The sequence below is a fragment of the Hypanus sabinus genome, chromosome 3 (genome assembly GCF_030144855.1).
Source record: "Hypanus sabinus isolate sHypSab1 chromosome 3, sHypSab1.hap1, whole genome shotgun sequence".
NCBI lineage: Eukaryota > Metazoa > Chordata > Chondrichthyes > Myliobatiformes > Dasyatidae > Hypanus > Hypanus sabinus.
This window is the reverse complement of record NC_082708.1, coordinates 42,886,185-42,908,664: the sequence shown is the minus strand read 5'-3', so window position 1 is coordinate 42,908,664 and position 22,480 is coordinate 42,886,185. Positions and strand designations below refer to the sequence as shown.

The 22,480-nt window shown below is 45.7% G+C and overlaps 1 protein-coding gene across 3 annotated transcripts in view; it reads left to right on the top strand.

Annotated features, from left to right (window-relative positions):
- nup58 (nucleoporin 58) overlaps positions 1-22,480 on the top strand; it is a 101,388-nt gene that overhangs the window by 3,750 nt on the left and 75,158 nt on the right. For all 3 annotated transcript variants that reach the window (XM_059964172.1, XM_059964173.1, XM_059964174.1), the window contains exons 2-7: positions 12,414-12,562; positions 15,303-15,338; positions 15,518-15,661; positions 17,054-17,188; positions 18,882-18,992; positions 20,540-20,570. In XM_059964172.1, the coding sequence (XP_059820155.1) occupies positions 12,414-12,562; positions 15,303-15,338; positions 15,518-15,661; positions 17,054-17,188; positions 18,882-18,992; positions 20,540-20,570 (606 nt within the window). The remainder of the gene's footprint in view (positions 1-12,413; positions 12,563-15,302; positions 15,339-15,517; positions 15,662-17,053; positions 17,189-18,881; positions 18,993-20,539; positions 20,571-22,480) is intronic.

Here is a 22,480-nt window from a genome sequence, read left to right as displayed (position 1 = left end):
CATCTACGTAATGCGCAAGGAAGGGCAGTACAATATGGAGAGCAGGCTCCCCCTCTCCACACAGCTGGTGAATCCAAAGGGACAGCAGAGGCTAATACAGTTTGAGACCCGCAGTGTCACAGGCATTGTAACTCTATGCCTTAGGTGCTCCAGCTCCAGGATTTTCCTCAGGGATTACTCCTGAAGCCTTTCCCTTAAGTAATTATAAGGCAGTGGAAATTTGAGATCAGAAGTTTCCTTCTAGATGAACTGCCAACTACAGCTCACAAGCCCCATCTGCCCAAAGTGACTGGTTTAAAGATGCCAGTAACCTGCCTTTGCCCCTTCTCCTGTCAGTAGAAATGTTTCTAATTTGTTTTGCAAGTGCAAACCAGTAACTGATTTTTCTTAAGAACAAATAACGTTTTTAAAATAATTTAATGGATTTATCAGCAGGCTGATTGTATTCATTATATAATCACAGAAAAAGTAATTGTATTTGTAACCCTTACCCACAGGCTGGTATATGTCTAGGGGAAAAAGGAGATCCAGCCACTCTCCAACCCACCTCCCGTACACGCAGGTGCTGTGAGAATTGAGTTAATGCCTCGCGCCCGCCAACAGTATCAAACCCACAACAAATACCGTTATGAAATACACTTTAAAGAGTTTACTAAAATTAAAAAAATAGTAGGCAATACAATATATATATATATATATATATATACACACAAGGAAAAAAACAAAAGGCGCCAACTTATCAAAGTTCAGTCTGTTTAGTGCACTCGTTGGAGCTCAATCCACGAACCAATCGACCCATCCGGCCGTCGCACCTGGGACCACCCCGGTGGTCTTACGAGCAGTCCAGCACACGTCCACCTTCCTCAGCGTCTTCCTCGGCCTCCAAAAAAACCCGCGAAAACCCCTCCCCCAAGTTCCCAGCATCACAAGACACAATGACATTCCCCATTGATTAACAAATGAAGACAATTACCATATCAGCCATTCTAAAGTGAAACAACGGCGAGAGAAACACTTATCCGACAAAGAAACAAAGAGACAAAGAAAGGAACAGGACCCACTCATCTGAGTCATCCTCCTCTGAATCGGTAGCCATTCCCGGGTGAGGGACCCGTCCCCGCTCTTCAGCAGGGGGCTCTTCCCGTTCTCCGTGCCCTCGCAGAGTCCTTGTACTGGGCGTAACCTCCCACTCGGGCTCCTTATCCACCTGCACCGCTTGACCCAGTGGCAGCAGGTGATTCCTATGGAGTACCTTGATAGGCCCTTTTCCATCCTCGGGTTTCACCCGGTAAACTGGCAGGTTCGGCATCTGGCTCTCTATTACATAGGGGCTGGCCGCCCATCGATCTGCCAACTTGTGCTTACCAGGGAGTCCCAAATTCCGTAAAAGGACCCGGTCGCCCGGTAATAATTGTACAAACTTCACCTTTCGATCATACCGCATCTTATTCCTCTGATTTTGTTTGGTAGCCGCCGCCTCAGCCAACTCGTACGCCCGCTGTAACTCCCTCTTCATGTCGGACACGTACTTTAGATGGGACTTCCCGGGAAATTCACCCACTCCACCTCCAAAACACATGTCAATGGGCAACCTCGCTTCCTGCCCGAACATCAGATAATAGGGCGAATACCCTGTAGCATCATTGCGAGTACAATTGTAACAGTGAACCAATTGTCCAATATGACGACTCCACCTGCTTTTCTGCCCAATCTCCAGCGTCCCGAGCATATCCAACAGGGTCCTGTTGAATCTCTCTGGCTGAGGATCTCCCTGTGGGTGGTAAGGGGTAGTCCTGGATTTCTCAACCCCAAGCATAGTCAGTAATTCCTGGATAAGGCGGCTCTCAAAGTCCCGCCCCTGATCACTATGGATTCGCCTGGGAAGGCCGTAATGCACAAAGTACTTCTCCCATAACACCTTCGCCACTGTCGTCGCCTTCTGATCCTTGGTGGGAAATGCCTGAGCATAGCGAGTGTAATGATCGGTGATGACTAAGACATTTGCGGTGTTGCTGGTGTCAGGCTCAATCGACAGGAAATCCATACATACCAGGTCCAAAGGTCCCGCACTCTGCAAGTGCGACAGTGGAGCCGCCAACGCTGGCAGGGTCTTCCTCTGGATGCAACGACGGCATCCCCTACAGTATTCTTCGACGTCCCCCCTCATCTGGGGCCAGTAGAACCGGTCTTTGAGCAATCCATATGTCTTTTCCACCCCCAAGTGTCCAGAATCATCATGTAAGGCCTGGAGTACAGTCTGGTGATACTCCTCCGGCAGGACCAGTTGCCAACAGCGGGGTTGGTCCGGAGGCGTCGTTACCCGGTACAAGATTTTGTTCTTTATCTTCAACCGAGACCACTCCTTCAACAACAGAGGCACGCACGGGTGTTTCGCCTGCTCAGCCAACGCCGCATCCCCCTTCTCGACCGCTCTCCACACTGTGCCAATGCCCGGGTCATTTTGCTGAGCAGTTGCCATTTCCCCCGGACTCAGTTCCGGCAACTGTTTAGTCCCCAGTGCGGTCAGGTCACAGTAAACTAGGGGTATGGCGTCGTCAAAAACCCCCAAATGGTCCACGGCTCGTTCCAGCCTCCCTCTTCCCTCGGCCCTCACAGTGATAGCAAACTGACACATCTCCTTCACTCCAGGGGCAGGGACATTCTCCCACTCCTCGTCCCTCTCCTCCTCCCCCGGCTCCCGACGAGACAATGCATCCGCATCGACATTCTTGCTTCCGGGGCGGTACCTCAGGCTGAAATCATATACCGACAAGGCTGCCAGCCACCGATGTCCTGTGGCATCCAGCTTCGCCGAAGTCAAAATATAAGTGAGGGGATTGTTATCCGTTCTCACCTCAAACTTGGCTCCGTACAGGTAATCGCCTAGCTTGTCCACCACCGCCCACTTCAGCGCCAGGAACTCCAACTTGTGAGTGGGATAGTTTCTCTCCGATGGCGACAAGCTTCGGCTGACAAAGGCTACTGGTCTCAATGCTTTGCCATGCTCCTGGTACAGAACAGCCCCGAGACCCTCTCGGCTGGCATCCGTGTGCAGCACATATGGCTTCTGGGGATCGGCAAAAGCCAACACCAGGGCCTGGGTCAGTGCCCTTTTCAAAGATCGGACCGCCTCTTCACATTGATCATCCCATCTCGAGCCAAAAGGTTCCGCCGGGTTCCAGTATCCTCCAGCATCCTGCCTCTGGTTCCCCGTCCTCTTCTTCCCCACCGGGGGATAGCCACACAACAGCTGAGTCAACAGGTGACACACTTTGGCATATCCTTCCACAAATCGCCGGTAATACCCACAGAACCCCAAAAATGAGCGCAGAGCACCCACTTTCTGGGGTCTCAGCCAGGTGGTCACAGCCTCTATCTTGGTTGGATCAGTAGCCACTCCCTCTCGCGAAATGATATGGCCAATGTAGTTAACCAACGACTTGCAGAACTGGCATTTGTCCAGGGAAAGCTTCAACCCTTCTTCATTAAGCCGGCCCAACACCTTCAACAGCCTCTCCTCATGTTCCTCCAAAGTCGATCCAAACACTATCAAATCGTCCAGGTACACCAGCACCTCCAACAGATTCATATCCCCTACAGTTCTCTCCATGAGCCTCTGGAAGGTGGCTGGGGCTCCGGATATGCCTTGGGGCATTCGTTCGAACTGAAAGAACCCCAGCGGGCAGATAAAAGCGGTCTTCTCTTTATCGGCCGCACTCATCGGGATCTGGTAATACCCACTTCTTAAATCCAGCGCACTGAACCACTTCGCACGGCTCAGGCAGGCCAACGCATCCTCGACTCTTGGGACAGTATATTGATCAGGGACAGTTCGCCGATTCAACGTCCTGTAGTCAACACACATGCGCACTCGCCCATTCTTCTTCCGTGCCACCACTATTGGGGACGCATAAGGACTTCGAGACTCAGCTATGATTCCGGCCTCCTTCAACTTGCACAAGTGCTGTCGCACATCCTCAACATCTGCCGGAGCCAGCCGCCGGGATCTCTCTCGGAACGGGGTGTCCTCCGTCACCCGGATGGTGTGGCGAGTGCTTTTGGAGCAGCCAACATCACACTTGCCCCGAGAAAAAACAGCTTCCATCTTCAGCATCTTCTCCACTAGCCTGCGTTTCCACTCCGGCGACACTGGGGAATCCCCGAAGTTAAAGGCTTCAGCGGTCAGCTCCCTTAGATGCTCCGATCCCTCCCCGTTAGGGGTCCGCACTGGTGCGCTGGACATTACCGTCACCGGGAACAGATGTGCCAGCGGCATTCCCCTCTTAAAGGTGATTTCTCTTGCCGTGGTGTTCCTGACAGTTATAGCTATACGCCTCGCATGTACCACCCCTGGTCTCCGCACTTCGGGCCTCACCAGCGCCCCCGCCGGAAATCGTGTCTCCCCTTCAAGATCGTCTGGGGCGTCTACTAACAGGGCTTCTCCCATCGGCACTCCTGGGAATCTGGGGTCCCCATCACTAGGGCTACCTCCCCGGGTCGGATCACCTTGGGCCTCGCCTGCGTACACCCACACCGTCCCTCGTTTACACTCCGGGTCCAGCCCTTGGGAGGCAACCCCTTCTGCGAACACTGCTCGAAACACTGGATGCACCGAGAGGGTCTCCAGAAAGTCTTCCCCCCCTTTCTCCTTACAAGCTCCCAGGAGCTGTCGCACAACTGGGGAGTTAGTCCCCACCAGGAGGGCAGCACCACCGGTTTCCACCGGGTCAGGACACACCAACACCAACGTCTCAATAGCTTCCGACACTCCCACATCGCCTTCCAAGAACTCCAATCTCACCGATAGGTACCCATCGTACGGGTAGTCACCCTCGCTCACACCCCAAATCTGCAGGGCGTCAAATGGGGTTACGGGCAAATGCTTTAGATATTGATTGTAGAAAGACCGGTACAATAATGTCACCTGCGATCCCGTATCAAGAACGGCTTTTGCGTAAATTCCCTCTATCCGTAGACCCACACTGGCACGGGGTCCTACCAGCCCATCCGGAACAGAGGCGTGGGCACCCGGTGGTCTTCCGGCTGATCTCTGGGAACGTGTTCCTCCAGAGGCTCCAGTCCATTCCCTCACTGAGCCTCTCCTAAGTTTCCCCGACACCTCTGCCTTCTTAGTCGCAGGGGGGCTTGTCCTCCGCGGGACTCCTTGTCTCTCACAATCCCACCTAAAGTGACCCTCCTCTCCACAGCTATAGCACACCCTCGGCCTTCCACAGTCCCGCCTGAAATGCCCCTCTTTCCCACAGTTAAAGCACACACTGCCGGCTGCCCCTCCTCTCCCAGGACGGCTCCTGCTCCCAATCCACTGCACTGATCGCCCCTGAGAGTAGGTACCTCCCCTGTCCCTCCCCTCCAAAGGGGGTTCCCTACTCCCCAGGGGATTGTCATTCCTCCACTCAGCCACCACTTCCTGTATCACTGAGGATTGCTCCCGTAGGCCCGTGCCCCTTTTCCGCCCCAACGCTCTCTCTTCCTCTCGCACCTCTCTAATCAGTTGCCCGAAGGATGGAGGGGGACCTTTCCTATAAGCCTGCCGGATATTCGGCGCCACCTTGTCCTCCTCCAGAGAGCCACTGAATAGCTGACTCATCCTCACGCTAGCCACGTCAGTCGCCTTCACTACCCCCCGGCGCCGCAGCCCGGAGAGCATCCCCTCCATCCTAAATATGTACTCGGAGAGCTTTTCCCCTCTCCATTGTTCCAGGCGTTGAAACTCTGCTAAAAGCCTGACAACCCAAACGCTCCCTCCAAAACTTCTAGGCAGTCCTCCACTGAGGCCCCAGGCTTCTCAGCTTTCAACTCCCGGACGATTTTGGCTGCTAAACCCCTCAAACTTCCCACCAATCGCTGCCTCTTCTCCTCCTCTGAGCCTGGCCACTCCTCTAACATCAAAGACGTATGCTCGATCCAGGTCTCATAGTCCACCTCCCCATCCGGAGTAGGCTTGGCTCCGGAGAACACCCCCAGCTTCAGCCATGGCCTCTCGGCCACCCCCACCAGGGAATTAAGTGCGGCTGCCAGCTCCAAGGCTTCCACCCTACCTGGGGAGCGGGGCTTAGTCACGACTCCCTCCTCCCACCTCCCTTTACTAGTGCCGGGCACCTCCCTGGGGTCCACCTCTAGCTCTAACTCCTCCTCCGATGTCTCCTCAGCCTCATCCTTGTAGAAGTGGAGCCCCCACGGCCCCTCCTCCCCCGGTACACTGACCGTCGCCGGCAGTTCCACCGTCCTGACTTCAGCACTTGTACGAACCAACACCCAGCTAGACTCTACCTCTTTACCACACCGTCTACCTGCCCAATACCCTTCACCGAACTTAAACCCCGCACTATCGCGTCTCCCGAAACTCGAAAATCCACTCCGCTCACTATGCATGCGTACTGTACTGGTACACCTTCAAACTGGCACCAACAAACAAACTTATCTCTGTCCATCTCCGCTCTGCTGCCTGCGCGATTCCACAGCCCCTGACAATCCAACCTTGGACGAGCACCCCACAAATGTAACCCTTACCCACAGGCTGGTATATGTCTAGGGGAAAAAGGAGATCCAGCCACTCTCCAACCCACCTCCCGTACACGCAGGTGCTGTGAGAATCGAGTTAATGCCTCGCGCCCGCCAACAGTATCAAACCCACAACAAATACCGTTATGAAATACACTTTAAAGAGTTTACTAAAATTAAAAAAATAGTAGGCAGTACAATATATATATATATATATATACACACAAGGAAAAAAACAAAAGGCGCCAACTTATCAAAGTTCAGTCTGTTTAGTGCACTCGTTGGAGCTCAATCCACGAACCAATCGACCCATCCGGCCGTCGCACCTGGGACCACTCCGGTGGTCTTACGAGCAGTCCAGCACACGTCCACCTTCCTCAGCGTCTTCCTCGGCCTCTCCAAAAAAACCCGCGAAAACCCCTCCCCCAAGTTCCCAGCATCACAAGACACAATGACATTCCCCATTGATTAACAAATGAAGACAATTACCATATCAGCCATTCTAAAGTGAAACAACGGCGAGAGAAACACTTATCTGACAAAGAAACATTCCTACTTGTAACAAACCAACGAGGCCATTTTGAGTAACATACCCAGGACATTGTACATATTAGTGGTAGCTACTGGGAGAACTTATTTTTTCCAAGATACTTTTGATGTATTTTCTGAGTTCTGTTAGGTGAAGGAATTTTCTTTTTTCACAAACAGAATGATCGAAGTAAATCTATGATGCCTAGATCCAATCTGTCATTAGTTGCAAATGTTTAAGCATTTTTTTTGGTAGCAGCTCTATGCTGGAACAGGGGATGGGATGCTGTTTAGATGTAATGATGTTAGGAGAATGCACTAAATTACATTTCTTTTTAATGAAGAATTGGTGGTAGTGTGGCGACCCACTTCCCAGCGCACTCGAACCGGCTCACAAAGCAGCGTGCACCGGCTTTGAGGCAGGTCCCAAAGAGGGCGCCAAGCCTGCTTCACCAGCAAGGGGAAAAGCCCGCGCGCGGGATGGGACTGTGAATACGCGCCCCCCTACAGCATTCCTGCCCAGGGAGGGCGGGATCAGGAAGGCTTTAAAATGAGGCCGTGAAGTTTGAATAAACCTCTTTTGTAACTGCAGCTCACCGACTCCGTGTCGTTATTGCAGTGCTGCATGTAGCACACCGCTACAATTGGTGACCCCGACGGCCCAAACGATATTTGGACCAGAGATGACCGACACCGCATCTGTTCATGCAGTTTCGTTAAAACTGCCAAGCTTCTGGACACTGCGACCTCACCTATGGTTCCAGCAGGCAGAAGCCCAATTCCACATTCGGCAGATAACCTCGGATGCCACATGTTACTACTATGTGGTGAGCTCCCTCGACCAGGAGACAGCCGCCCAGGTTGAGGGGTTCATACAATCTCCACCAGCGGATGGCAAATACACGGAATTCAAAGCCCTGCTCATAAGGACTTTCGGACTCTCATGGCGCGAGCGAGCTGCCCGCTTACTGCTCCTGGATGGTTTGGGGGACAGGCCACCGTCGGCTTTGATGAATGAGTTGCTGTCCCTGACCGGAGGTCACAAGCCCTGCCTCATGTTTGAGCAGGCATTCCTGGAGCAGCTGCCGGAGGACATACGCCTGCTGCTGTCTGACGCGGATTTCAGCGACCCCCGGAAGGTGGCGGCCCGGGCGGACGTGCTGTGGAAAGCCAAGAAGGAGAGTGGGGCATCCGTCGCACAGATCACCAGGCCACGCTCCCAGCAGCAAATCACACCAGGCCCAGCTGCAGAGCCCACTAACCCCAGAGGCAGGGGTGAGGAGACCAACGAACAATGGTGCTTCTACCACCAGTGGTGGGGCGCAGAAGCCCACCCTGCAAGTTCCTGGGAAACGCCAGGGCCAGCCGCTGCTGATGGCTACGGTGGCTGGCCATCGGGATAGCCTCCTGTATATCTGGGACAAGCAGTCGGGACGCCGCTTTTTAGTCAACACCAGAGCCGAGATCAGCATCTTACCTCCGACGAGTTACGACACCCGCAACAGAGAACTGGGTCCCACCCTGAGGGCCATGAATGGCAGCACAGTAAGGACCTACGGCACCCATATGGTGCAGCTTTAGTTCGGCTCCAGCCGGTTCACATGGGACTTCACACTGGCCGCCGTAGCCCAACCGCTCCTGGGAGCGGATTTTTTGCGAGCTCACAGCCTACTGGTCGATCTGCCCAGGAAGAGACTGGTCCATGCCAAGACCTTTCAAACGTTCTCCCTGGGTGCAGCCCAGTTGCCGGCCCCACACCTAGACTCCATCACGCTGTCCGACAACTAATTCACCAGAGTCCTGGCTGATTTCCCATTGGTTCTGGCACTGCAGTTCACGGCAGCCATGCAGACACGGTGTACAGCACCACATCCCAATGCAAAGACCACCCCTCCACGCCCGTGCTCGAAGGCTTCCCCTGGACAAGCTCCGACTGGCGAAGGAGGAGTTCAAGAGGATGGAGGAATTGGGGATCATACAGCAGTCCGACAGCCCATGGGCCTCCCACCTGCACACGGTGCCCAAAGCAACAGGGGACTTTAGACCATGCGGCGACTACCGCAGGCTGAACGAGGCTACAACACTGGACCGCTACCATGTGCTGCATATTCAGGACTTTGCAGCAAACCTGCACGGCGCACGGATCTTCTCCAAGGTAGACTTTGTCCGGGGATACCATCAAATCCCGATGCATCCGGACAACGTCCCCAAAACGGCACTCATCACCCCTTTCGGCCTTTTTGAATTCCTCCACATGCCGTTCGGCCTAAAGAATGCCGCACAGATGTTTCAGCGGTTAATGGACGCAGTAGGACGCGACCTGGACTTCATTTTCATCTATTTGGACGACATCCTCACAGCCAGCAGCAGTCGTCATAAGCATCTGTCCCACCTCCGTCAACTCTATGCCCGACTGAGTGAATACGGCCTGATAATCAACCCGGCCAAATGCCATTTTGGGCTCGACACCATCGACTGCCTGGTATCACAGGATTACTAAAGACGGGGCAACCCCTCTGTCCACCAAGGTAGATGCGGCCCGCCATTTCCCCCGACCCAACACAATCAAAGGCCTTCGGGAATTCGTGGGTATGGTGAATTTCTACTACCGCTTCCTCCCTTCAGCTGCCTGAATCATGCGCCCCCGTTCGCCCTGATGTCGGGTAAGGGCAAGGACATTACCTGGGACGAGGAGTCCACTGCTGCTTTCATTAAAACCAAGGAAGCCTTGGCAAACGCCACGATGCTAGCGCACCCCAGAACGGACGTCCCTACCGCCCTCACAGTGGACGCATCCAACACGGCAGTCAGTGGAGTGCTGGAACAACTCATCGAGGGTCGCTGGCAATCCCTGGAGTTTTTCAGCAAACACCTGCGACCACCCGAGCTCAAATGCAGTGCTTTTGACTGGGAACTGTTGGCGCTATACCTGGCAATCCGGCATTTCAGGTACTTCTTAGAAGGTAGGCCCTTCACTGTGTTCACAGACCACAAACCGCTTACCTTTGCGTTCACGAAAGCATCCGACCCCTGTTGTCCCGCCAGCAGCGACATCTGTCCTACATCTCCGAATACACGACAGATGTCCGGCATGTCTCGGGAAAGGACAATGTCGTGGCAGACGCCCTCTCCCACCTTAACATCCAACCCTTGTCCCAGGGGGTAGACTATAAAGCACTGGCGGAGGCGCAGCAGGCAGACGAGGAGATCCCTAGCTACAGGACTGCAGACTCCGGTTTGCAGCTCCAGGACCTCCCCATAGGCCCAGGTAAGAGGACCCTACTCTGTGACTTCACCACCGGCCAACCCCGCCCCATTGTCCGGCAGCCTGGCGGCAGCGCATTTTCAACTCCATTCACAACTTAGCGCACCCCTCCATCAGGTCAACCGTCCAGATGGTAACCAACAGGTTCATTTGGCACGGACTCCACAAGCAGGTCAGTGAATGGGCCAGAACATGCATGCACTGCCAGACGGCCAAGGTGCAGCGGCACACCAAAGCTCTGCCGCAGCAGTTCCACCCCACCTGCCGGCGTTTCGACCACGTTCATGTGGATATCGTGGGCCCCCTGCCAGTGTCGCGAGGAGCGCGGCACCTCCTGACTATCGTGGACCGGTTCACGAAATGGCCAGAGGCGGTCCCACTCACCAACACCACCTCCGAATCTTGCACCCGGGCACTGATTGCCACCTGGGTATCTCGCTTTGGTGTACTGGCCCACCTTACCTCCGACAGAGGCGCCCAGTTCACCTCCAGCCTGTGGTCAGCTATGGCCAGCCTTTTGGGGACACAGCTGCACCACACAACTGCCTACCACCCACAGTCGAATGGACTAGTGGAGCGTTTCCACCGTCACCTGAAGTCGGCTCTCATGGCCCGCCTCAAAGGGCCTAACTGGGTGGACGAGCTCCCCTGGGTCCTGCTTGGAATCCGCACGGCGCCCAAAGAGGATCCGAACACCTCGTTGGCCGAGTTGGTGTACGGCGCACCGCTGGTCGTCCCAGGAGAGTTCATACCAGCCCCAAGGGGGCAAGAGGAAGAACCCGCAGCAATCCTGGGCAGACTACACAAGAGGCTCAGTAACCTGGCCCCCATACCCACTTCGCAGCATGGGCAGAACCCGACCTGCGTACCCAAAGATCTGCAAAACTGTAAGTTCATTTTTGTATGACGAGGCAGACATCGGGCACCGCTACAGCGGCCCTACAAGGGGCTGTTTACAGTGATCAGAAACAACGGGTCCACATTCATACTGGACATTGGGGGGAAGGAGGTTTTCATGGTGGACCGACTCAAACTAGCCCGTGTGGACTTGGCACAGCAGCCGGTCGAGATTCAGGCACCGCGGCGCAGAGGCAGACCTCCCAAACAGAGTCCGACCCAGACTGTGGACATTGGGAGGTGTATCGCTGGTTCTGGGGGGGGGGGGGGGTTGTGGTGACCCACTTCCCAGCGCACTCGAACCGGCTAACAAAGCAACACGCGCCGGCATTGAGATAGGTCCCAAAGAGGGTGCCAAGCCTGCTTCAGCAAGGGGAAAAGCCCGCGCGCAGGACGGGTCTGTGAATTTAAAGGAAGGCTTTAAAGTGAGGCCACAAAGTTTGAATAAACCTCTTTTGTAACTGCAGCTCACCGACTATGTGTCATTATTGCAGCGCTGCGTGTAGCACACCGCTACAGTAGTGTATTTGATTAGAATGTGCTGTGGTTTCCTTGACTTATCCCAACCCTCATTTATACAACAGTTGATTTTGTTCTGTGATCACGGGTATGAGAGATTGTGCTTATGGTGGAAATGATTTAAGGATTTGGACTTTATAATGTTCATTTCTTTTCTAATTGATTCTAAGTTTTTAGTGCTTTTCCTGTTTGTAAGTGCTTGTTATCTTACCTTTTCCCTAATTCGTTTTTCATGTTTTCCTGTAAAAGATTATTTTGTTTTAACAATGTGCGGACCAACCATTGATTTAATTTGGAACATCAGTTAGTTCCTACCTTTATTCTTGTACTGGTTTTTTTATTCTGTGGAAGTTAAACTTTCTTTTGAAATAGTGGCAAATTTCTGACGTTTCTATTTATTCTGTGGAAATTAAACTTTCTTTTGAAATAGTGGCAAATTTCTGACGTTTCTATTTATTCCCAGAAATTGTGGATATTTGTAAATGCATGGTATTTTTCTTAATATCATCTGTATGAGAGACTAATGATTGCAGAATATACATTTTCAGCAGCCATGTAAATTCTTATTTCACTCAAATTGTTCGTAAGATACAATGATGATTTTGGAGCAGTGTATGAATCAATGTTTGCAAAATAAGTTTAGCCTTATGATTGCAACCATTTGTCCTCAATTTTATTTCAGTAATACCAGTGGTACTGGATTTAATTTTGGAAATCTTGGTACTACTGCTGCAACCACAACCACAACAGCATCTGCATTTGGAGGCCTTGGTGGTGGACTGTTTGGACAGAAACCAACTACTGGATTCTCGTTTGGTGCCACCCCAACCGGTAGGCTACATTTCTAGAGTTTATTTATTCTCTAAATTTATGTTCCTCTACACGTCTGCTTTTGTAGATGTGTATTACAGAGCACAGTTTGTTCCGAATATATAGGTGTTTTCATTCCTAATCATCCTGGCCATCTTTTGTGGTTATGTTAACTCATTTATATTTATCTTTTTGGTTTGTCCATATTTGGCTTTCCACATTTGCTCACCTCAACCTGAAATTTGCTCATTCCGTCATGATTCAAAGAAGAACCTATGAAGATAGGATGTCGGCCTTGCATGAGAATCCAGTAATGGAATAACAAAAGATTCTGATTTTCTCTTGTCCACAGAGAAATCTGGAGCAAAGATCTATTTGAAGACAGTCCCATTACTGTGATCCTAGAAGGAAAATGCCACTTGTTTTATCCCCCCCCCCCCCAACCCCAACCCCTTCCATGTCATTTTTCAACCATTTACAATAACAGGAATTCTGAAATAAAACAAAAATTACTGAAAATAAGATTGTTAAATTAGGCATCATCTACTGTCATGAAAACTGCCAGATGCACATTTTAAACTATTAGTGTAGACTGTTATGAGTGGTTAAGTTCCAGACAGTAGAATGTGGAGAAACAAAAGAGCAGGTTTTGCATTTCCTAACATTGTATTGGATAGTAAGGAGATCACATGATAAAGGAAGTGATTATAGGATCACTTCGTTCGGAATATAGGAGGAAAAGGGAGAGATGTACAGTAGGAACAATCAAGGTCCACAGTGGAGAAAAATGAAAACTGTGGGATAAGACACACATTTCTGAAGTGTTGGCGTGATCGGTGATTTTGAAAGAATAGATACAACAGAACTAGAAACTAGTAGAAAGAAATGGCTCTGCATGTTCAAATGGAAAAAAATCAGGTATGATATATCACTAAATAGATCCACAAAGCACCCCTAAAACAGGTAGAAATACTGTCAAGTATTCAAAAATGTCCGGAGAAAGGGAAGATCTAAAAAAGCAAACTGAACAAATATCTGCAACAATTAAAGAATACTCAATAGCCTTTTGTATAAGCAGACCTCCTACTAGTACTTTGCTACACTGGTATCAGATTTGGATATTGTGGCAACTGGATTAGGAGTGTGTTGAGAGTGACGGGGGCAAAAAACAGCATTAACAATGTTATTAGATAATACAAAATTGGAAGCCTTTCTGGATAAGTCTCAATTGGCTTTGCACAACATAATGGAGCAAGATTTTCCCATTAGATCAAGCTGTGCCAGGTTAGTTGGGGAGCAGTGGTGGACAGTAATCTTGGTCATGCCAGAGATGCTCAATTGGGTTAAGTTCAGGACTCTGACTGTGCCACTCAAGAACATCAGTTTTCTTCATTTGAAGCCACTCCATGGTTTGGTAGTATGCTTTGGGTGATTGTCTTGCTGAAAGACAATTTTCCTCCCCAGTTTTAGCTTTCTTCCGGAGGTTAGCAGTTTTTTATTCAGGATCTCTCTGTATTTAGCAGCATTCATCTTCCCATAAATCCTGTCTCTTGTTTGAGCCAAATTTTTAAAATTTTGACTTGTCAATCTGGAGTACTTGCTGCTATTGTTCAGCACCCCAGTCCTTGTGTTTTTTGTGCATAGGTGAGTCTCTTGGCTTTGTTTCCACTTTGGAGGAATGGCTTTTTAGCAGCAACTCTTCCATGAAGACCATTTCTGAAGACTCCAAACAGTAGAGGGGTGTACTTGGGTTCCAACGAGTTCAGAGCTGAATGCATTGGCTTCTGATTTAGAAGTGATCTCACCTTGATGTATCTCGTCTGCTGCACTCAGTTTCCATGGCCGATCACTGCATTTCTGGTCCTCAACCTTGTCCACTTCTTCAGTCGAGTTTGGACAGCATATCTTGAAATTCCTGTCTGTTGTGCAATTTCTGCTTGGGTGAGACCTTGCTGATGTAGGATGAGCCCTTGCGTCTTGCTGCTATGCTCATTCTTGCCATGGTGTAAGATGATTTGAAGATTAAATTGTCACATCTGCCACACCCTCACCTTTTGGTTTAGTTATCCTTTGCCCAGTTTGATTCCTTCTACACGCATTAGTGAAATGATATAGTCAGAAGGTCTTATAGTGCGACAAACAACTGTAAGGTAGGAGCACTGCAAAAGATCAGTTTGACATATTGGACCAGTTCATTTGCTTGGTGGTAAACACAGACATGTCATTTGCCAATCAGCAATTATCGGTTTGAGCTCTGAAATCAGTTTGGGATTATGATGGTGTAAGAGGGTTAGGAGCCAGATAAAACACTGGCTTAAAAAATGATAGGTCATACATTGAATTCTAAAATCTTCCATATGAGAATGAAAATCTTTAAAATCAAACTGTTAAAATGAATAAACTAAAATAAAAAGAGTTTTGAGACTTATTTTAAAAATGTTGAATGAGATTGCTAAATTTGCAGGGAAGTTTTTTACTACAATTTAGCCAACATATTGTAGAATATTCCCTTGTTTTGCATTTAGTGCCTATCTATAGAAACATTTCTGTGAACTATTATATCTTGGAATTACAAGAAAAGAACAGCAAGTTCAGTGTTACTGATTGCTATTTGAATACTTTGCATTTCATTCCTGACTTCTTGTGGATTATTGACTCTGGCTATATAAAGAAGTACTGATAGTAATATGCTGAGTTGAAGGAAAGAGAAGAATGCAGTTTCCTACTTAATTACTTCTGTTTTTTCCCCCCCTAAATACAGGAACTACAACAGCAGCAACTACAGGATTAACCTTGGGTAAGTCTGATTAAATGGGAAAAAGTTTGATAATCTAATCAGTAATGTGTAAGAAATACAATTCTTAAGTACATTTCATTATTTTATTCAAATATAGTTTGTCTATCAAATTATCAAGTCATAATTTATGTTGTAAGTTATTATTTGTTCAATTTGACCAAACTAAATTCATTTTCTAGGAGCACCCACAACTACAACTTCAACTGGTTTTGGTTTAGGATTCAACAAACCAGCTGGTTCAGCAACACCTTTTGCAATGCCTGTTGTACCTTCTGCAGCAGGAGGACTCTGCCTTTCATCTGCATTGCCAGCATCTACCGCAGGTAAAGGTTGGCAGGCTTTGTACTTGTTTTCATCAGTTCACACTCCATTTAAAAAAAAAACTTGTTTGCATTATGTGTCTTGTTTGGCCATCTCAGAACGAGAACTTTATGTACTATCAGTCTATTGTGCTGAATCATAAGGCAGTGTTTTCCTGGAGTCAGGGCATGTATCATGCATATTTAAAAAAAAGAAATTGCTGGAATATTTAGGTCTGGCAACATCTGTAAAAGAGAAATAGGGTCAATATTTTGGATTGTAAACCTTGTGACTTTGAACTGCAACTCTTCTGGTTTTCACAGATGATAATTCATCTGTGTGTTTTCAGTGTTCTACTGAACGTTGTGGGCATGCTATGTTGGGGCTGAAATGTATAGCAACACTCTGGGGCTCTCCCCATCACATCGTTAGGTGTATTGGCTGTTAATGCAAACAACACATTTCACTATGTTTGATATACATATAAATAAATCTGAATGATACCTATAATGCACATTTTTAAATATGTGAAAATGTTTCATATCAGGCAATTATCAGGTTAAGATTTATTTCAGCATGAAGAAATACTTGATCGCAGAGGTTTAGTTTGAAGAGAAATTATAGGATCTGTTGAAAATTTCAGTTAATTTATTATGATTAACTGAAATTTTGTGCTTTATAAATTAAGATATAATAGCAGCAAGCAATATTAACTTGAAGTAAGTCATTTTCGGTATATGTTAAGAGTGAATTTTGCAGTGAGAAGGGTGTAACTTACAGAAATAAGTAATTCTGCAACTTAATTAATTCACCTTATTTGTGTACAAATTTTTTCACCGGTTTCTAAGAGACATGGTACTCTTCAACAGTACAGACACAGCACAAAATAAACTGATTTTTGATTGTCTAGTACATAAGGTCAGAAAATGATTTACGCAGGGGGTTCATGTGCATGGAATTCTTTCAACCTTAACAATCCAGCCATTCCAACTGGTGACCTCTTTTGCAGGGTAACTAGAAAACTACCAACAACTAGTCTGGTATCTTGCATAATTGTTGGATAGCAACTGAAGCAAGTCAGAATGGGGGCATTTTCTATCACGTTTCGTAATTTTGTGCTGCTTTGAGTGGGATTCATACATGCTTGTAGCTTGTCCTTAAGTAAGTACAAAGTATACTGCTTAGCCTGACATGAAATGGGTGCAGCTGTGATGCATATTGCATATATATTTAAATTAATTAAGGAAGCAAGGATTGTGGAAACCCTTTAAAATTAATTTACTTTGTAGTTATCAGGAAGTAAATTAGATCAGGAATATACAGTATAGTGATGTTATGGGGTAAGGCTTGTGAAAGCCAAATGATTTATTTTTGAGGTGGCTTTCTTCATAATTTATTTACTTGGTTAAATGCAGGTTCGACAGCATTTGCATTAAATTTAGGCGGAACCCCTGCTTCCACTGCATCGGTACCCACAGGCCTGACTTTGGGAGGGGCTTTAACTGGTTTAGGTGGCAACCTCTTTCAAGGTACAAGTGCCTCAACTGCAGGTAGGTAAGGTGTTTTTGACCAATAGAGTTCTTGTAATCTTGTTTATGCCCATCTATGTACGGAGATGTATATTAGCATGCATATATGATGCTGAAAATATGAGCGGTTTCCAGATCTGATTAGAACTGGCATTATTGGCCATATTTATTATATCCTCCAAAAGATAGCAATGAAGAGTGATGTGATTTTAAAATTAATTTGATTGCACAATTTGGGATTCCATCTTTTTATAAAAAGTGAAATTTCAATGGTGTTATTTACTGACGCATCTTAATTACTGAAAATCTCATGACTAGTTCCGTATCTCACTGGGGGTTCACTTTCCTCATGCTTCACTTGGTAATATTCTTTTACCCTAAGAGAAGACTTGTTCCAAAACTTCATTAATTTGGGCACTAGCCTCCTCCATTGAGATTTCCATTTATTAATAGAGAAAGGCTCTCAGGAATATTACAAGTGCACTGTGTGCAGCCTTTCCTCCACTGTTCATCTGGGTGCAACTGACCTTCTTTCATTTCATTTTTTTGCTTGAGACACATCAACAATGGTTTATTTTCCCATTGTCTTATACATCCGTATGGTTACTCTTGAGACACATTAAAAACAAAGTGTGATTTAATTTTCTAGCAGAACCAAATTTTTATTTATCTCCATTGTCTTGATACATTTCATCCATTTTTGGATATGCAGAAATTTCCTGCAGTTAAGTGTTGGGTGGATATTAAAATTGATACTGCTCTTCATCACTATTTTCTCAACTGAAAATTGAAAAAGAACTGCAGATGCCAGAAATAGAAAATAAAAGCAGAAAGTGCCTATAATACTCAATAGCAAAAGCTGAATGAAAAAAAACTATCATTTCCAGACAAAGATCCTTCAAGGCTGGGAAGGACACAAAGGTTTGTTAAGCTGAAGCAAAGGCAGGAAAGAGTAGGAGACAGTTTGCAGGAGGAAACTTCCTTATAGCAGAAGTATTAAAAACTTCATGAGGTGTAAGAGTTTTGAAGGAGATCTGAAGAAGAACTTTCTCATCCAAAGGATGACTCAAATCTAGAAAATCCTGCTTGAGTGGGTGCTGGAGTCAGGTGTGCTCGGAACATTTAAGAAATATCAAAATGAGCACTTGAAATACAAACAATCTACTGGAGGAATTCAGTGAGTTGAACAGCATCTGGTGGGAAAGGAAATGTTGGCATTTTGGTTTGAAGAACACATGACTATCTAGGCATAAAAGTCAATGGACCAAGTGCTAATAAACAGTATTAGTGTAGGTACATCTTGATGGTCAGTGTAGATGTGGTGTTTCTGTGCGGTATGATCCCGTGACTTTTTTTATATTTTCAACTCCCGTCTGATCCTACCAATTAACTGAAATCTGTTTTCTCTTGGTTACCAAGAGAAGCAAAAAGTATAATCGTGGTGGCTTTGAATGGGAGAGAAAAAGAGAATGACTAGGGACAAAGATATTCAAAACAAGTGTTTGTTTGAAATTGAGTATTCTTTCTATATTTACTTCTTCATTGTGTTCAGTATTCTTATGACTTTTTAATTATTGAAGTAATAGCAAACCATTTCATGTTTTAATTTGTATTTAATTAGTTTTATGCAGTTCATAGTTTGTGCAATGATTACAAATAAAATGAGTGCTTTTTAACTTTGTCATTCATTAATTATTTTTTCTCCCAATTTTAGGACTTGGACAACCACTAGGTTTAAATCTTGGTGTATCTACAGTTGCTCCCACCACTACAGCTAGTGAAGGACTTGGTGGAATAGACTTCAGTGGATCTTCTGATAAGAAAAGTGAGTGTCTCAGAATTTCTTTGCATGAACTTTCTGCTGAAGTAACAATACCTATTCTAAGATACAGATTTCATATTGTTTCTTGGACATCAGATCAAAGTTCCTCTACTTGGGTTATATTGCCATGAAGTAAACTTTTGGAAAGGGGCTGTCAATAACTTGCTGTCAAATTCTAACAAGATAAATTGAGTACAATACAGTAGAATATTAAAAGAAATTCTGTTTTGAATGAGACTAACCCTTAATCTGAGATTGAGCCAGAGGAAGCAATCTGTCATTCATGCTCAAAATTGTTTAATTGAGATTACTTAAATCCAGTAAGTATGGGCAGTTCTGGTATCATTTGTATGAAAGTTTCCTCATTTTAGGAATCCATCTGCCAAATCTGTAGTACCCACAAAACAGATATGTTCTGTTTTGGTGTAATGATCAGAGCTACACAAAGTTGTCTTGGAGTAAATGCCAAAAATCTTTACAATAGCAGTGAGACTTGTTACTGTTGCAGTTAATACAGCTATACAGTGAGAGAGAATGTATGATTTGCTTTGCCAACTGTATGTTTGGGATAACATTCTGCATCAAGTCAAGTTCAAGTCACTTTTTATTGTCTTTTCGACCATAACTGCTGGTACAGTACACAGTAAAAACGGGACAATATTCTTCAGGACCATGGTGCTACATGAAACAATACAAAAAATACACTGAACTACGTAAAACAACACAAAAGCTACACTAGACTACAGACCTACCCAGGACTGCATAAAGTACACAAAACAGTGCAGGCCTTACAATAAATAATAAACAAGACAATAGGCACAGTGGAGGACAATCAGTCCAGTCTCTGGGTATTGAGGAGTCTGATGGCTTGGGGGAAGAAACTGTTACATTGTCTTGGTCGTGAGAGCCCGAATGCTTCGGTGTCTTTTCCCAGATGGCAGGAGTGAGAAGAGTTCGTATGAGGGGCGCGTGGGGTCCTTCATAATGCTGTTTGTTTTGTGGATGCAGCATGTGGTGTAAATGTCAGTAATGGTGGGAAGAGAGACCCCAATGATCTCAGCTGACCTCACTATCCACTGCAGGGTCTTGCAATCCGAAATGTTGCAATTTCCGAACCAGGCAGTGATGTAGCTCCTCAGGATGCTTTCAATACAACCTCTGTAGAATGTGATGAGGATGGCGGGGCGGAGGGGGGGTGGGGGAAGATAAACTTTTCTCAGCCTTTGCAGAAAGTTGAGACGCTGCTGGCTTTCTTTGCTTTGGAGCTGGTGTTGAGGGACCAGGTGAGATTCTCCGTGCTAGATTCATACTAGTGTATGAACTATTACTAATTTCTCAATAATCATGACATTTTCTAATTAGCTATTCAATCGAGCAAAATAAATAAATAATCATATATTCTCACATGCTTAATATTCTGTGCTATAGTTGGTTCTTTTGTTGTGGTTCTTTTTGTTTTCCCTGACAATTTTGTAATTATTATTAATGTATAGCATTCATTTTAAAAATAGTATTGAGGCATTAATCTTTACCATATTTATCCTTCACAGATGATAAATGTTCAACTGGAAATAGAACTGAGTAAGTAAGTGTTTAGGTTTATGTGTGTATTGTTTTTAAGCAAAAATCTGGGGCGCTTTGGTTAGTTTTTAAGGACTACCAGTGCTTTTGATATTACAGTGGATTTTGGTTAATTGGGACACATCAGGACCGGTACGTTTTGGCTCAGTTAAGTGGCTGTCCCAATTAGCTGAGGTTTCACAGAAATAATTAAAAGGGTACAAAAAAGACAGACTACCATTTAACTGAGTAACAGATTATGTATTTCAATAAATTACAATGAGCAAAACTGTGTGGCATTGTCTTGCTGCTTATTCTCACCAAATGTCAATGATAAAAACTGCTGTGTTTTGAACGCAAACACATGCAACTGGCACTATTTAAAACCCGTTTACTCGAAGCACAATGCGGTGTCTAATGGCCATGGAAGTGTAAGTGACTGATGCTAGTTAGAAACTGTTCAACATTAGTCTCTTGTCCCAATTAGATCTGAGTGTCTCAAATAAATGAAGGGAATCCCAGCTATTTTCCTGATTACTTTTTGTTCTTTAAGAGTTGTTCCAAATAAGTAACTGCCCTGATTAACTAATAGCCCAATTAACTAGAATCCAACGCATTAAGTTTTGGAAAAAGATTTCATTAAGCTTGTCTTTTCTTTCATTGTCTGTTATTAAGGTAATTAAAAAGTGCAGTTTTCTTGCGAGTTAAAGCATTAATTAAAAGAGTACAGGTGCAGAGTTGTTAATAGAACCTGTAAATACAGCTATTATAGATGTCCATTTACCTTGGTAAGCCAATGTTAAAAATAATAAGCAACTGAACTAAGGATTTCACAGGAGTAAATGAAAGAGAATCAAAACTATTTTGACAGAAGTAGAACAAAGGATATGATGAGTCTTTGCTGTTGAATTTTCATAAACAAAATAAACGTTCTGCATTAAAAGGCAGTGAGCATTACAAACTAAACCCAGTCCACAAAAGTAGTTCTTAATGTACTTGACTCCACCTTATCGTCAGCCATTGTGTAAAACCTGACTGTTACTAATTAAAGAGATCTTTATGTCTTTTGTATAGTGTGCATGCACAATCTGCCATTTGAATCCAGTGGCATTGGGGGTATTCAAACCAACATCTAAAGATTGCAATTATTATTGAGCTGCTATTATTATTCAGCCATGCAATTCAGTGGTAGTTGCCTTATGCAAACATTCCATTAGACCTTGTAGCGGAAATTCCTCACCCATTGCTTATGTCCTATACAAAGCACAACCTTCTCCCTTCTTCAAGTTTACTGTTACTAGTTCTTTGAGCCTGCTACCAAGTCTGCATCTTAATTAAATTGCAACTTAGTGATCTTCATACTAAGTTGAGTCCTGTTGAACTGTATCAATGTAATTTGTGCCATTTGCACATATTGAAAAGGCGGTGCGTCAAGAAGGCAGTATCCATCATTAAGCATCCTCGCCATGAAGAACATGCTGTCTTTTCTTTACTGTAGTCAGGGAGAGGAACTGGAGCCTCAAGATGCACACTGAGCATTTTAGGAAGAGCTTCTTGCCGTCCATCATCAAATTTCAGAATTGTTTGTGAACTCATGAATACTACTTCACTCTTTCCCTTTTACACTCTTGTTTATTTCATTTTTTATTGTAACTTATTTCTTATGTATTGCACTGTACTGCTGACGTAAATAAACAAATTTCACAACATGGCAGAGACAATAAACCAGAGACATATAAGAAACACATTTAAAACAGAAAAAAATACAGCTGGTAAAAATATTGCAGATCTGTGAGAATCTGATATTTTTTAAAAAAAGGAAATTAAGTTTCAGTATTCATCAAAGTAGCACATTGATTTCTTTAATGTTGTTATAGAAATGATATTCAAATATTAATGCAAATATGTTCATTAAGTTGCAATCATTGCAA